Source organism: Nestor notabilis, unplaced genomic scaffold, assembly GCF_000696875.1.
Source record: "Nestor notabilis isolate BGI_N333 unplaced genomic scaffold, ASM69687v1 scaffold27543, whole genome shotgun sequence".
NCBI classification, from domain to species: Eukaryota; Metazoa; Chordata; class Aves; order Psittaciformes; family Psittacidae; genus Nestor; species Nestor notabilis.
The window spans coordinates 286-17,326 of NW_009920979.1; the positions used below are offsets into that span (position 1 = coordinate 286).

Sequence of the window (17,041 nt, forward strand, 5' to 3'; positions counted from 1 at the left end):
CTGCCCTCATCCTGACCCTCTGCAGCACCATGTTGACCTGCAAGTATTGGAGAAGGAATCAGTGATGTGGGTCAGTGGGAATGTGGCTGCGGGTGCTGGGAGCATCCAGGAAGGCGCAGATGGGCTCACACACTGTCCACATCCTGTGCTCCCCCCAAAAACCTCCCTCGTGGGGAGCAGATTCATGCTTCAAGCCACATGTGGCTTTATTTTTGCATGGGTGGCTGGATCAAGACAGGGTTTGTGTACAAGTGGGGGGCTGCAATGTGTCTGCTATGGAGCCTCAGGTCCTGGCCTCAAACTGGATCCATGTCACAAATGGCTTTATCCATTCCTACTCCAGGTGACCGGCCCCTCCGGAGAGGGAACAGATGCTTTAGTCATCCTGGAAAAGACTCCTTTCCAGGAGGAGAAGCTGTTGGATCTGCTGAAGAAGCACACAAAGCTGGAGCTGCAGATGCACAATGACATTTACAGGACATACCACCTCTATCCTCCTCCGGAGCTGAGTGGTGAGCTTGGGAGTCCCAGGGGGGTGATGTGGCTGTGATGCTGCTCTGTGTGTTCCTGCCTGCTCTGGTTGTGGTTTGGCAGCAGCAGCAGATTGGGGATTGTTGCTGCTCTGAAGGCAACATCTTAATCCTGAGGTTTTGGGACCCCTTTTCCTCATGCTCACCAAGCTGTTGAGTTGCTGGCCACTAAACAGACATCTTTTGATTCCTTGCCCATGCCTTCATTTAAAGGTCAAGGGTTTGTGGGTCTGAAAGCTTTCCTTGTGTGTCTTCAGTGATGTCAGTTAATCTGGTATAAGACACTGCCTCTCCCCATCATGTTTACCTTGATAACAATCTGCAGAGCACATCTTGGCAGGTCGGGCACCTCAGTTTAATGCTGGGATGGGTTTAAATTCCAGAAGTGCAGCGATTAATTACACACTGATGCTTCCATAAGCACCGTGATAGCCAAACAGGCTTAACAGTCAAAATTCATTAGGGTGATAGCCTAAATTAGAAATTGTTGCCATCCTGAATTGAATTCTTTGGATGTTTGGTGTGCCTGCCCAATTACACCTGTATTTTAATGCTGTTTCCACGGTGTTGGAGGAAGCACTGTCTGTCTCTGGGAGCTTGTGAGTCGTGCAAAGCTCCTCTTGCCCTGTCAAGGACTCAAAACCAGAGGTTCTGGCATTCCAATGGCAGGAGAACACCACAGCACCGCTGTTGTTGGGAAGATGTTAAAGCTGTGCACAGGCTCCTTCCTGCTTGCAGCGACTTGCAGTGATTCCCACGAGCTGGCATTGCAAGACTAAAGTCCCCTGGGCCTCTCTCCAGCTGCAGTCCTGGCAGCTGTGCTGGCATCTGACTTGTAGCGCTTCGAGCAGCGCTCTTTAACTCCAGTGTTCCCCTGATTAAATTTTACTTTATTTAAGGTTTATGCCAGTGTGAAACCCCCTACCAAGGTAAAAAGGCTGTTAAATGTTGCCTTTAACAGTGCCATGCCAGGTCCTGCTTCTTTCTGGGGCAAATCCAGGTGAATCTGGGTCTTTCCACATCCCTTTTCTGGGTCTTTGTTAAACTAAATCCTCGCTCGGGTTGTTTGGTGTGTCCTCTGTGCTGTGGTTGCCCCGTGTTTGTGTCATGTACGGTTGGACCAAACCTGCTGTGCTTTCGGATAAGCTCCCGTGCCATTCCTTCTGTTTGGATAGGGGAAAAAGCCTCTGGCTCCTTTCTGCTGAAGTTCATCTCTTTAATTACTCTTACATTGCCTTTAAAAGGTAGGGTTTTGCAGATACGTCACCCAGTGCTGCATCTTTCCTCCTCACTCCTCTCCTTGTGCTTGCTCTGGATGTTGAGCAGCGCCAAGCAGGGGTTCAGGACGGGGCTGTGGATGCTGGTGCTGGTCTCCAGGCTCCCCAGCTCTGTGCTATGAGCAGGGAAGCCTCTCCCTTCAAACAGTTCAGTGCTCAATAGATGTGAAGCAGTTCAGAAGCTGTTTTTGCAGGCATGTTGCTTAAGCTGCTGGCAGGCAGCTGGGCTGGCGCTGGAGGAAATGGTTATGTGTGTCAGGAGGGGAAGGAAATTGCCCTTTCGAGTTGAGTCACGGCCCAAGGAGGGAGTTGACATGAGGAATTCAGCTCATAAACCTACAACGGAGGAGAAATTTCCTGTAAGGCTGCAGACAACATCAAGGCTTGTGAGGAATCCTGGGATGTGATCGTGGTGAGGCACAGTGAACCCTTGCATAGAGTCTCTCTCAGCCTCTTGGTTCTAGGGTTGGATAGATAAAGGGTTTTCTCCCCTGGGGCTTACACCTGGTTAAACTGGTAAAGGTTAAGTGATTCATGGCATTAAGTAGTTCCTCTGAAAAGCCCCAGGTTGTGGTGTTGCACAGTTCACCCTGGGGACTTCACAGCATCCCAGATGGGTGAACCCCTCTTCTGCTCAGCTTCTTGCTGTCTAGAGGTAAGATAAACCTCCAGACGAGGAAATCACAGCCTCAAGTGACTCATGAGACTGGGTATGAGGAGCTGCCTCCGGTCCCTCTGCTTTTAAGATGTGTGTTTCTCAATGCTGCCTTTGTGGTCCCAAGTCCTCAGGCGGCTCTTCTTTGAGCTGGAGTTTCTTGATAGCTGAAGGTGAATGTTTTCTTCACCCTCTCCCATTGAAGTGCTGCTCTACCCTCTGCAGAGTCAAGCTAACACAAGCCCTGTGTGATGAAAGCTTGTTTTGTCTTGGTGGTCCATTCCAAGTCTGGGCTTGTCACTTTGCGTGGTGAAGGCAGAGGGAGGGAGTCCAAAAGCAGCACATTACCTCAGCAAGCACCTCCTCTTTGTCCTTGGAAGAGGAATTTCACACTGCTGCTGCTTAAAGATGAGATTTTTAGGGCTGGGAGCACAGGGTTACGGGGGTGCTGCTCAGAGAGAGGACCTCAGCTGTGTCATTGGTTTAAGCGGGCACTGGGGGAGATGTGTCAAGGCTAAAATGGGGGAATAAAAGACGTGTAAAGCAGCTTAATAATGGTCAGAGTTCATCTGAAGGGCAACACAAGCTACCTGAATGAAGAGGAGATCTGTGAGTGTGGTTGCAATGAGGAGCAGTGTCAGAGCTGATCCTAACTGCTCCGCTACTGGCAAAGGAAGGGCTGCGTAACTTACTTTCAAGGCCAGTTGCTGGATGTTGCCTAGATTTAAGAGGCAGCTTATTCCTAGAGGTTTGAGAGATGGTGGAGGAAAGCCCAGCTCTGGAACTCTCCCTTGCAGAGAAAGCAAGCATTGCTTTCATAGCAGGGGAAAGATCTTTGCTGTTGCCAAAGGCTTGGTTGCAAAAGCCAGATGGTTTGATCTGCATATTTCCCAGTGACATCCAGCTCCTGATGGTGCTCACACCCATTTAGCAAGAAGATCTTGCTGTTACCAGCAAAACCAGCCTCCTCTTACCTGGTTGCTGAGGAATGGAGTGTTTTACAGCACCAAAATTGTGCCAGCATAATTGAAGGGCTCTTAGCAATCCTTAAAGGAGTCTTTACTCGCTGGGCACAGCTCATCCCTATGCTGTGGGCTGAAGCTGATTAAAACCGTCTCAAAACAAGCACAGCGGGAGATGCTCCATCTCTCTGACACGGGGCTGGGAGAAATAGGAGAGCATGGAAGGAAAGTACTCAGTCATGCAGGAAGTGATACATATCCCTGCTTTCCCTGGCCTGGTTTCAGGCAGCGAGGAGCTGGAGAGACTTGCAGGAGCTGCCGAGGGGAGGTTGGTTGTGTCCCAGCATTTCTATGCTCCGCCTGCCTATGGGGCTTACCCAGCAAAGAGAATTCCTTATGGAAGTGTAGCTGCTGCAGCAGTGGGAGCTGTGGGGTGGCCATAGCGGGTATGGCCATGCTTTGCTCTAGGTGTTGGGGCTTGGTAACCTGCAGCTAGAGCCCCCCCGCCCCGGAGTCCTCTTTGGGAGGGAACCAGGTGCCAACCAGCCTTTGGCAGATGTCTCGGGCAGCTTGGCTTGCCCTTGCATGCACTGGCCTCTTGCAAGCTCTATCCTTTTCCTTTTGTGCTGTTACCTTACTTGATAAAGAAAGCCCCAGGTGGCTGAGGCAGTTAAAGCGAGGTATTCCCCTGTGACCACTGTGCTGTAGTGATCGTGAAATGGAACAAAAATACAGGAGGGGAAGGTATGCATTGTTATGTTCAGTTAGGGCTGCATGCAGTGTGGCTTTCTATGCTCTTTCCTGGCCTTGGCACCTTCTGCACCTCATGGCTGAGTTGATAAGGCAGGCAGATGCTAAGCCAAAGCTCAGCTTCCTAACAGCAAAGGGAGGCAAAAAGCACCCCTGACCAGAAGTAGAAACAGGTTGTTCCTGCCCTGTGTGCTCAAATCTATTCAAAACAGAACTGGAGTGCTCCATTTCAGTGTTGCTGTGTGGGATGGGAGAGGTGAGCACAGGGCACTCACCAGGTCACCCTGGTCTCTCTTGCTGTTTGAATCAGTTTGAAACTCAACGGGCCAAGCTGGAGGGGGATTTTGGCAGAGCAGAGCCTGGGAAGAGTGTGGCGTGGAAGGGGACAAGACATTTTCCAATGTGTATAAGCGGTCTCTGCCTCCTTCCCCTCTGTGACATGTAGCTGTCCTGCTCCATAGGGAGCAAAAACGTGTTTCATCCGCTCCTCCTGGCAACAACTGCCCTGAGCCCCTTTTCCCATAAATCCCCCAGCCCGAGCTGGTGTTTTTAATCTGAGCTTCCTTTTCTCCTGGGCAGGGAAACAACAGTGCGGTGCCTCCCCTCCAACACCCTTCACAGGGTGAACTACGCCATGGGTTGTTTCCTACCATCACAGCACCTCTGCCTCCTGCTCCTTCAATTAAAGGTTCCTTCAATGAAACCTCCTTTATTATAACCCCCAGTTAATTGAGGGTCATTCCTGACTTCCAGAGTAAACCACAGGCATTCTGTGGCAGCCCTTAGGAACACGCGGCTGATGTGACTCAGCCCCAGTGAGCTTAAAACCCCACATCATGTGTCCTAAAGCAGTTCTTTACCTTCATTTCCAGGCCAGGGTAGGTTTCAGCTGCCCCACAGCCTACGTGATGCTTCAATGCACGTGGAGCCTGCCAGGAGCACAGAGGCTTTTAAACTGGAGCATGAACACGGCCAGTTGCCAGCAATGGAAAGAGTTCGTGGCGAGCCTGGTCTCGCTGTGGCTGTTTCCTGCCAGCCTTAGCATCTTGTGCATGGGCTCTTAAATGCTCAGAGCCCGACTGTCATTCTCAAACAGCTTCTTGGGCTGTGGTAATTCATGTTAATGAGCATTGCTGGGGCGTTCCAGGGTTGATGAGACCTCTAGAAGGGAAATAATCATTACCGAACTGCAGCCTCTCCCCCCTCTCCTCCTGCAAACATCTGCTGCTTGACTGCAGCTGCACGTTAAGGGTTCCTCTGATCTTGCACAAGGCTTTTCCCACCACCCAAAATGGGGAGGTGATGGGGAAGCTATGAAGGATCCTCTGCAACCCCATCCTGGCCAGTGCATGGACTGTATTATTACCACCATGGACGGGGTTCTGCTGCAGTCCCTGCTCTTGTTTTGGGCTATACAATGAAGTTGTGGAAGTTTCAGCCTGAGGCTGCACATTATCTTTTCCCTTTTTACTTTTTCCCCAGTGCTTTGCTGGTTTTAAGTGAGGAGCAGAGGAGCTACAGCCTTGTATGTCTTTTTTCTCTTCCTATTACATCATCCCACTAGAAGTGCTAATTGAGTCCTGGAAAACAACCTTGTTTGAACATGTGTATGGTGGGAATCAGACCAGGCTGCCCTTGTGGTTTGCATTTTCATATTTCATGTTACCAGCATTTTCCTGTGGATTTTGTTAAGCTGGGTTTGGCATGAAATGAAAAGTCAGTCACCCGGCTTGTGGAGAGCCAGCCTTGAAAAGAGACAGCAGAAAACTAAAGACCCAAACCCAACTCCATAAATCCTGTCTTTAGGAACAAATAGATCATGGAATAGTTTGGGATGAAGGGACCTTAAAGCTCATCCAGCTCCAACCCCTGCCACGGGCAGGGACACCTTCCACTAGAGCAGGTTTCTCCAAGCCCCTGTGTCCAACCTGGCCTTGAACACTGCCAGGGATGGGGCAGCCACAGCTTCTCTGGGCTTCTCTAGGCTGAACAAGCCCAGTCTCAGCCTGTCTAATATTCATACTATATTTATATTCAGTGTCTGGCTGTGTATTAAAGTATATGAAGCACGAAGCATGGCTGTTTGGTACCATGGTGAGTGTACATCCCATGGTTTTCATGCCCAGCCTTGGGCACAAACTACAGCATTGGCAGTGCCCTGGCTCCTTGCTTTCGTCAGATCTGCTTGGGGTTTGTCCAGGCTCGTGGGGTTTTTCTCCTTCCAAGTGTTTCACCACTGTAGGCAAGATTTACTGCTGCAGAGCCTGATGAGGTGTGTGCTTGTGTCCCGTTGAATGCCACACAAATTGCACAGCAGTTTGAATCTTCAGGTCAACAGAAAGTGTTTTCCTTTATTCCTGGAGTCACCAGCTGAATGCTCACTGTCAGGTGGTGCAGAGGAGTTGCCTGCTCTTCCCTCGGCGCATCCCAAGCTGTACTAACCCATCAGCCTGCATTGTTTGCTCTGGATCCATCCCCATGCCCTTGACCTCTTTGCTTCCTGTGCTCAGGGCTCAAGGCCAAGGATTGTGATGCCTGAGAGCTCTGGGAAGGAGCCACTCCATGTGCTGGCCCCTCCGCTTGCAGCTCACACCGTGGCTGCTTTTGTGGCTGGAGAAAGTTGCTGGGTGCTTCAGATTTAAGCATGAGGAAGATACGTTTCTGCTCTGAGGTGGTGTTTCTGTCCTGGTTGTTGACTGCATGCATGGGAGCCCCAGCTCTGCCTTGATGTTGCTGATACGCCTGAAAGAGTGAATGTGGGGAAAAAACCCTTCCAGACAGCAAACTTCTCCACTGAACTAGAAAGACAGGCCCTGGCTGTGTGGTTGGCTTAGCCCTCCTCAACAAAAGCAGTGGCAGCCTGGGAAGTTAAAGCACTTGTTTGCTTTCCGTGTCTGTTCTCCCCACCCTGCTGTTTTAGTTGTATCTCTTTTAGTGGGGCATTTATTGGAAAGGAAAACAGATTTATTGGGGACTGCAGGAAGTGACGTGGGTTTTGTCCACTGAGTTATCACCAGTGTGTTTGTCTCTAGAGATAAAGACCACAGTGGTGTACCCTGCCACAGAGAAACACCTTCAGAAGTACCTGCGCCAAGAGGTGCACCTCATCTGTGAAACCTGGGAGGATTACAAGAACATAACGCTGCCCTTCATCCAGTCCCAGAGCTTCAGCATCCAGGTATGGGTACCACTGCTTCCACAGCGCAGGGTGGGTGCGTTTGGTCTCCTTGGATGAACCAGTCCAGCTCTCTCAGCCTGGCTCCAGAGCAGAGCTGTTCCAGCCCTCACAGCATCTCCATGGCCTCCTCTGGACTTGCTCCAACAGCTCCACATCCCTCCTATATTGTTGCCCCAGAACACAGTAGAGGGGGAGAACCCCCTCCCTTGACAACCTGGCCTTTCCCAAGGTTTCTGGAGACTTTCTTTGCTGGGACATTCCTCCTCCTTTCCAAGGGTGCCTCCCTGGGCGTTGGTGTCGTTCTAGGAGTCTCTTGGGTGTTGTGGAAATGCAAAGGCACAGATTGTTCTTGGATTCCTGCATCACAACTCACTCCTTGGACTTTGCCTACGCCTCCTCTGCCATTCAGTCCATATTCCATGTGGTGAGGCTGTGCTTTTAGTGTCCTTCTCTCCCCAGGCAACAGCAATGGATTGTTTTTCCTGGTTTACATCCATTTTGATCACTCCTCTCCCTATCTGTCTTCTTTAGAGACCAAAGGAACACAAATCTGTAAAGGACCAATTCATGCCAGCCTGTGCAGAAGGGGGAATAAACCAAATCCTTGGTCTGCTGAGGCTATCCATTAAAAATAAAGCCCCTCAAAGACAACCAGCCATTGATAATGCCACTTCTCGTCTTTATCTAACTGGGTTTAACGAGTGGAAAGGGGAAATAAGAAGGGTAACAGAAATACCAGGGGACTACAGAGGCCTCTCTGTTCTGCTGGAGGATGCAAAGCCCGGATGCCTTCAGTATAATAGTCTTATTGTGGTGCCAGTCTCTGGACGTGTGTTGTCCTCATTGGGCTTGTGCTGGAAACAGCAAGAGCAGGCAGCTGATGACCTGCTCATCACATGAGGCAGCAGTTGGGTTTAAACTTAAGCTCATCTGATCAGGGATCTTATTCAGGGCACTGATAGCTTGAATATGTGAAAAGAGCAGGCATAACACCAAACCAAGGGGCAAGCTTCCATTTCCTGCCCTGCTTTCCTTCCAGGGTCACAGAGCACTGTGATCTTGTGCCATGCTTTCCAAAATCACTTGGAGAATCTAATCTTCTCTAAGATGTTGCTAGGAGAAAAGACCAGGAATTTAAGCAAAAAAGCCAGATCAAGGGAGGAGAAGTCGGGTTTCTTCCTAAGGGGTATATTCAGGTCAGTTCACAGTGATCCTGAAGTTTGATTTGATTAAAGTCTTGGCAGAGCTCCCCAAAAGTGCAAAGTGCACAGTATCCACTGACCACGCTCACTGTGAGACTGGCTGCACCTTCCCAGCCCAACCAAAGCATTTCATACCTAAACTTGGTGGGGTAAATGATGTTTCAAAACCTTTTCAACAGCTTCCAAGCCCCAGCCATTCTCTGCTGCCTTGTTTTATCTTTTAGGAACCTGACTGGTTCTTTTGGCAATCCAATACTTGTGCTAGAGCGCAAAGTGCATTTTGGAGGTGTAAAGAACCATAGAATGGTTTGGGTTGGAAGAGACCTTAAAGCTTATCTAGTTCCAGCCCCCTGCCATGGGTATTTAGCACTTGCAGCAGCTCCATCTCCGGAGATGCCAGGTCTAGTTGGAGTATTGCTAGACCCCACTGGGAGGATTATCCCCACATCCTCCTGGGGCAGATGCAACTGTTTCACCACTGAGCCAACCCCTTTGTGTTCAGCGCTTCATCTCCAGCTGTGGCCAGTTCTTAATGCTTGAGAGAAAGCAAAGCTGCCTGAAAAAATCAGTGCAGTGCCACACAGCAGGGTCAGGGGGGGATCTTTTCACTCAAGTGCTCATAACAGCCTGGAGTTTGTTGTTGGAGTGTTATGGATAATTAACTACAAATGTTACCAGCCGTGAAATGATTGGGTCATCTTAAAATCAAGTTGTTGTTCGGTTTGGTTTGGGTTTTATGTTCTAGTTGCAGAGAACGTGCATTAATCGGTGAGCTTGGGCTAATTGTGCCTGAGGTGGTTGTTTTCTCTGCTGGTTTCTAAATCACATGTTTCTCTTTCAGTGGGTGTATAATATCCTCGAGAAGAAAGCTGAGGCCGATCAAATCATCCATGAAAACCCAGATCCTTGCAATGGCTTTGTTCTAGTTCCAGATTTTAAGTGGAATCAAAACCAGGTTGGTTTGCTTCTCTTTGCTTTGGAGGGATGCTGCTTGCCTGAAGGTAATCCAGAGGAAATGTCCACTTTTGTGCTGCTAATAGCACGCTAATGAAAGTTTTAGTAGGGGAATGTGTCCTTCCTGTTCCTGCTGTTGTTAAGTGATGGTATTGCCAAGGCCTTTTATCATGTGTTAATTGTGGCCACTGCAAAACCCAGGCTGTTCCCACTGCTGCTGGGCATAATTTATTTATTAGGTTCCCTGTCTCTTTCCTGTATGAGCCCAAATGGTGCTGTGATGTGTTTGAACCTAAAGCCAGCTGCGTGTTTGCTCCTCCTGAACTTGGTTGGGCCTTTGTTTCTTTTTGCAAGCCTCAACTTTAGGGACAAATGGGGCTGATGTTGTTCTTTGGTTGCTGTGATTAACTCTCCTCCACACAATGTTAAACAGATGGTTTTTAGCTTAGGAGCAGCTGCTTAACCCCTCGTGGGAGTGGCCATTCACTAAAACACAGAGGGTTTTAACCAGGCTGTAACTCATGTGCAACACAACTCTGTTTCTGTGCTGGGTTGCCTGGGTGAGCAGAGGTGAGTGGGTCACTGCAGGGTAATCTCTGGTCACATCAGCTTGTGACAAATCCCTTGTCAAGCAGTAATGGGGTAACCAAACCCGAATTTCTACTTGTGGCATGACCTTCGTCCTGCAGAGACTTTGACGCCTGGTGAGTTTGAACTGTGCCTTGTTCAGTACTCTTTACTTTCAGGCTGATAGTATGCTTCAAGCAAAGCCTCACTCACAAATCATCACTCACAGCCACCAAGCTTCACAACTCACATCAGGATTACAGATGGGCGGGCTAAAAGTTGTGCTTTAGAGACCTGTTGTATCCACATCTTGCAGCTGGCATGGTCAGGGAGCGCTTAAATGCTGGGATTTGTCCTCAGGGGAGCCTCTTGTTATGCTGGACAGGATCATCTTGGTTTCTTCCCACTGCTGGGCTGCTGTCTGCAGCAAGAGATCCCTGGGGCTAACTAGGCCCTTTGCCTGTCTCTTTCCCAGGCAGGCGAGCCAGCATCCCAGCAAGGGCTGTTGACTTCTGCCTTTGAGCCAAGGAATTTCTTCTTGGCCGTGGGTGCTGCTGAGCCAGAGCTGATCCTGGCAGCCCTGGGGCTACCACGGCACAGGTTCCTTCTGCCTCCTCCCATCAAACAGACAAGGCTACTGAATTAAATTAGGGAAGCAAGATACTGCTCCCAGCAGGACTCTGAAATCCCTTCCATAGCACTACTTTAGCCCACGAAATGGTGTGGATTCACCTGGAATTACATCACCCTGATGGATGGAAGATCTCTCACTTGCATTGTGCTTGCTGCCAGCCTCAACCTTCTGGGTGCTGCAGTAGCTCCAACTGCCCAAACTTGGTGGAGGTTTCAAGATGACTTCTTTTGGGTTTGGTTTGGTGTTTTTTCATGTTTTAAAGTCTTTTTTTTTTTTTTTTTGGTGTGGTTTTGTGTTTTCCTCCCACTTCTTTTGAGCCACTCTCAAAACCGCAGGAGCCCCGAGGCGTTGCCTGAAACGATGCCCGGCATGACATCAGTCAGAGCCTTTTTAGCAACAGCCTTATTTGTTTCAAACAGCAACATGCAGATGTTGTTCTAAGGAGAAGAGCTGTTTGCTTTTCCTCCCGCCAGCCAGCCCTGCTCCAGAGAAGACAAGCTGATACGAGCTGTGCACAAGCTGCTTTGGGAATCAAACGGAACCATGAGCATTGCTGTGCTGGCTGGGTGCAAACAACAGCTTCGTGTTCGAGAGCCCCGAGTCAGGGTCCTCAGAGCATCTTTAGGCACAAGCATCTCTTTCCAAAGAGCCAGATGGTCTCGGATATCTCAACCCTTTTATTTGCAGTGTTCATATTGGGAAGCTGAAGGAGATGGCGATTTATTTTCATTTACTTTTAAAGTGTAATGATCCACATCTCTATGTCTTGTTAAACATTGAAGTGCTTTGGGAGATGCCAGAGGTCTGGCTGAATGCTGCTGAATGGGTGTTTTACTGCTCTGGGATTGTCCAGTGACCGATTAGGTCTTGAAAATAGTTAGTTATAGGATTGGTGTGACTGGAATTGGACAGCTATTTGTGCAGTGGAAACGTGGGAAGCTTTTCACTTGGACACATCTACAGTTGCCATTTTGGCTGCTGTGATTCACTGTAAACCCTCATCTGAGCATGGAGATGAACCACTGAGCTGGAAGGGCCGTGCTAGGGGTGCTGGCAGATCCCATGGAGCAAGGTGGGTGCCAGCCTCAGTCTGCACCAGAACAACTTGTTTGAGATGCTCGGGGATGTGTTGTGAACATGTAAGGGCTGTGTTTACAGTAGAAAAGAGTTGATCAATTGATATGCCTTTAAAGCTGAGGAGATACTTGCAGTCCCACTGTGTATGGGTGGGGGTGAAGCTGTCGTCTCCTGGTTAGTGCTGGACAAACCCAAATTTGCCCAGAAATGGTGCTTTGAGGTGCAGTGGGTGAATGCACCTCATAGTGTGAGGTTCATACTGGGTTCAGCCTGACTCAGGAGTGGGTTAAACATGCTGGAGGTAGCCCTTTATCACACAAGCTGGGGTTGGTGTGTTGGGTCCAAAGTGCTCAAGCCTCCATCTGCTCTGTGGTCACCTCCATCTCTTTCTGCAGCTGGATGATCTCTACCTGATAGCCCTTGTTCACCGCAGGGAGGTCAAGTCACTTCGGGACCTCACTGCTGAGCATCTCCCACTGCTGAGGAACATCTTGCAAGAAGGGAAGGTAAGAGCATGGCTGGTCCAGTGCTGCTCTCCTGGCCAGGGAGAGCACAGCCTGCTTACCACAGGGTCCCTGGTGACCAACCTACCCACCCACAGCACCTGTGTTGGGGACCACTAATGGGAGGTGACAATAGGTGATGAACTGAAGCTGTGCTGCCCTCTCTAGCATGTCTGTCTGGAGACCCTGTGGCTGTGTCAGCACCTTCCCCTGGGGCATTGGAAAGGTGTTTTAGGGGTGCTCAATACATCTCTGCTAGCAGTGAGCTGCAGGAGTCCAGCCCTGTCCTATCCAAGCTGATAGCAGGGCAGTGGTGGAATGGCTGGAAGTGTTCAGACAACATGTAGATGAGGCCCTTAGTGGCATGGTTTAGTGGTGGCTGTGGCAGTGCTGGGGGAACGCTGGGACTTGATGATCTTAAAGGTCTTTTCCAGCCTGGTTGATTCTGTGATTCCTCCCAACCCTGTTTTCACTGGCAGACGAGTGTTTTCCAGCCCTGTGCCGGGGCATGCTTGGTGCAGATGGATGCATGCTAGCTTCTCTCTCCTTCACCGCCTTAGAAACTTGGGAAGTAATTGCAGTGGGGAAAGTGGAGATTAACGAAGAGATTAGCCAGGGGATTGCAGTGCACCCAGCCAGCGTGGCAGAGCTCACCAGCGCTGCTCAGAGCTTTAATTACACTGGCTGGTAACAGATCCCTGTAACTCACCGGGTGAGCTGGAGTGATAAGGGTAGAAGGGGGAGTGATAAGGGTGGAAGGGAAAGCGATACAAGCACGTCCTGGCACCGGGGGAGGAAAGTGGGGCAGATGAAGGCATTACTCCAGCCCTGTGGAAGCCAAAACAGGACGGGGAGGAGCTCTGTCCTTGCCCTTTCCCTTGCTGTGAGGATGGAGAAGCAGAAATCACTCCTGCCTTTCTCTCCGCCACCCAGGGCTGCTCCTTCCAAGTCTGTCCACACACTGCCTGCCCCCATGCCCTCGCTGCGTGTTCCAGTCCTGACCTATGGGGGTTTCCTTTCTCCTTAGGAGGCTATAATGAAGCGTTTTGGCGTGCCTGGCTCCCAGCTGCGCATCTACCTGCACTACCATCCCTCCTACTACCACCTGCATGTGCATTTCACCGCCCTGGGCTACGATGCTCCGGGCATCTCTGTGGAGAGAGCCCATCTCCTGACAGATGTGATTGACAACCTGGTGCTGGACTCCATGTACTACCAGAAACGGGCTTTGACCTTCGCCCTTCAGGCAGACAAAATGCTGTTCAAGAGATTCCAGGAGGCAGGAAGGGTGTGAGCAGACAGAGATGCTTTTGTATCATTCTGGTTTTAATAAATGCCTGTTTTGGGTTGTTTTTTAAAGAGTTTGGTTTTGTTAACTCTGCTTTTGTACCAGTTGGGGCTGATGGCCCATTTTATAGAAACCGTGTCTTCTGCTCAAGTCAATTAAAACATTGATTGAGTAACTCTTTAGTGTGCTGGTCTATACTGGGGTCATAGCATTGGACTGGGATGCAGCAAGCAGAGGGTCTGCGTGCATCCATCTTCTCCACCCAAAAGACAACCCCTGCCACCAAACAGGGCTGAAAGGGTCCAGGAAGGTTGGATGGGGCTTAGAGCAATGTGGTCTGGTGGCACGTGTCCCTGCCCATGGCCGGGGGTTGGAACTAGGTGGGCTTTAGGCTCCCTTCCAACCCAGTCTATGGTTCTATGATGTGGTGAGAGACGCCTGTTGTGGTAGGAACACCTGATTTCAGCACGCAGGGAGGCTTGGTCTGATGACCCAGCTTTTGGTTTCCCTGCATCTTGTCCTCTGGACACCAGCTTCTGAAAACTTGATGAGTTCTTGCTGCCAAAAAGGTCTCTGGTTTCAGCCAGGAACCAGGGATGCAATTGCAGGAATCATCTTGCTGGTTACCTGTTTCTTTACTCGTTTCGCCACCTTCTACTCTAGGAGGGTGGGTTTTTCACTGATGGGGGGTGAAATCCAGCTGAGATTTGCTGTTTGCAGATGTGATTTGTTTGCAGAGCATTGCCATGTGATGGAGCAGCCCAGAGCTGGCTGCATTGCAAGCAGCAGCATCAGAGATGCCCAGGGCTTTGCTCGCCTCATCCGATTAATAGATATTCAGGTCAGGCAGTTCCCTGGTACCTTTTAGCAGCAGGGAGAGGCAGAGCATCTGGATGCAGCCACCTTTTCTTCTTTCTCTACAGAAATGTGGTAAAGCCAGGGCAGTCTGCTGGAGAAGTCTTTCCCTCTTGTTTCAGATCTACCCATCTCCTAGCAGTTGATTTGGGAGCTGCTGTAGAAGTGGATCTGGAGATGATCAGTGTGGTTGGCCATGCCCTGGCTTTCTGCATCCTTAGGATTTACGTTGCTAAGGGAAACGGATGATTATTTATTATATACTGGAGTGTTTTCAGTGCTAAGAGGGAGCTTGGTCTCCATAGGTGAGGCAAAAATCACAGTTTTACAGGTTCAACACCAGATGGGACCATCCTGTCAACCACAAAGCTTCCCTGTTCTCCAGATACTAAAACAACAGCTAAACCTGCCTTGAAAACAGATGCTTTAAGGGCTGTGGCAGACAACCAAGCAGCACATCTGCATCCAGAAGGAATCCTTTCTCTAGGGAGACTAGAAAGGATGCTACTTGGCCAGCACCCACCTCCTCTGGGAGCAAGGGGGATCATGGAGTCCAGGACCCCAGGAGAGGAGGTCAGGGGGATGTATGTTGATGGATCTATGGCTGCAGCCTTCAAAGGACTTATTGATGTCCTGGGGCTGGGTTTGCAGAGCCAGAAGCAGCATTTCCAGGCTATGGGTTGAGGAAGGGTGAGGCCGAGGTGGTCGTAGGACAAAGGTGGCTTGTGCTGGCCATGAATTGCCCCATTCTTGTCCCCCTGGAGCAGATCCTGCAAGCACCCTGGCCCCCTTTATTAACACTGTGCTCGCCGGGCTCTTGCTTTGTCCTCATCACCCTTTTGGGAGGGTTTTGTCTGTGATGATGGTATGAGGCCATCCTGGGATGGCAAAACCTCAGTGAGAGAACAGCCCTCTTCCTCACTGCATCTTCTAAACCCTTGTATCCGTGTCATTTCGGAACAGCTTTGGGCTGGGCGGTGGCAGAGCTCCTTATAAATCACTGTTCAAAGAGCCAGGAAGTTTCTTTTATCCCCTCCTTTTCCTATACAAATCACCTGGTTCTCATTGTGCTGAATTAATCTAACTGGCAATTTATCCTTTGTAAATGGAATATTAGGGCAGGGTGTAGTCATTAGCAATGACTAAGTACCCAGTGCAAGCTCGTGCCATTCTGTTAAGGCAGCAAATATGCTTTCCAAAGACACTTTGCCTCTTGGAGCTGTGGTGGCCACTGAAAGAAGCTCTTTGGTGGCCTTTGGGTCCACCGAGGACTTAAGTAGGGTGGATGTGGCTGGTGTGTGCTCCTTGGCACGGGACCATGCTTTACCTAAGCCTTGGTGGAGCTTAAACCCCAACACCAAGACCTCTAGGGTACAGAGATGCAGGCACAGCAGCTCCCTGATGGGTTGGCATCTCTGCTCTGGGTCCTGTTGGTGCTGCCCCAGGCTGCAGGGGGATGGAGGCATCATCCCAATACAAGCCCATCCCACCAGGAGGGAGTGAGACAATCCTGGGAAGCGAAGCTTGGCAGCCTCTTTTAATACTGTGTCTTGGGGGCATGGTAAAAATAGACATTTGGGATGTATTATTATTGCTGGCGCTTATTGAACGCCGCTTATTGTTTTCAGATGCAATAAACAGAGCGGGGGAACCCAAGAGACCAAAGGGGCTAGATATCCTTCAAGCACATCCCAGCTCCCCCCCTGCTGAGCTGTGGCCCCACTAATTACCCCAGCATCATTGACAAGCCGGTGGCAATTAAAGCCTAATTACAATGGGTTTGCCTGTCACCACGGGTAAAGCTCTGTCCTGTTGCTTCACTTCTTATGGGCAAGGAAGCCCCATCCTTGAGATGAGACAAGGATGCTCTTCAAATATTGATGTAGTTGTTCAGTGAGCCTTGGCAAGACCAGAGCCATCAGCTCAACAGGTATTTTATCAATTGGCACCAGTCTTGCTCTTCAAATGGGGCCGGTTCCCTCCTCATTCTATCAATCTCTTGCTTTCCAGCCCACTAAATAGGAATAAAATTCACTGCCTGCTCCGGGGCCAATGCTCCACATTATTTCCTCATTAAACATCAGTGTAAATATTGTCTTGGGGATTGGCAAAACCCACTCCAGTGCAGGAGGGATGGGGTTTGGACTGTTGAAATGAATGCCTTGAGGGAGTTGGCTGCTGATTCCATGTATGGTGATGATGATGGGGATAGAATTGGGAATCCCATGGGATACTGAGGTGGGGATTAATTTCTCTGCAGGAAAACGAACAACAGAAAACCCCCTTCAATCTTTAGGTGGTGATTTTAAGCAAAGCATCATCTCATGGTGGATGTGATGGGGGAATGGTGCGATTTCACTCCCCACCCCCCAAAAAAAAAAAAGCCCATTAATTTGCTGTGAGCTGCTCTTATTTGGGGTCAGATTTGTACCAGCGAGGGGGTTGCTCCCAGTGCTGTGATTTCCAGGGGTCCGCTGGGAATGGAGGGGGGGAATTGTCCTCTCCCACCTTCCCGATGGCGGGGCCGGCTGCTTCCAGCCCTCAGGATGCTTTTCCCTCCCTCCATCCCTCCCTCCCAGCGCTGTGCGCAAGCGTGCCCGCTCCCTGCC

At 50.0% G+C, this 17,041-nt stretch overlaps 1 protein-coding gene across 1 annotated transcript; it reads left to right on the forward strand.

Moving 5' to 3' along the window:
• Positions 1-343: 343 nt before the first annotated feature.
• DCPS (decapping enzyme, scavenger) lies at positions 344-13,619 on the forward strand (the record flags this gene model as incomplete). The annotated part of the gene is made up of 5 exons (XM_010010938.1): positions 344-512; positions 7,207-7,352; positions 9,396-9,509; positions 12,182-12,292; positions 13,317-13,619. Coding segments are annotated over 5 exons (807 nt in total), but the record flags the coding sequence as incomplete, so codon positions are not given.
• Positions 13,620-17,041: the final 3,422 nt, after the last annotated feature.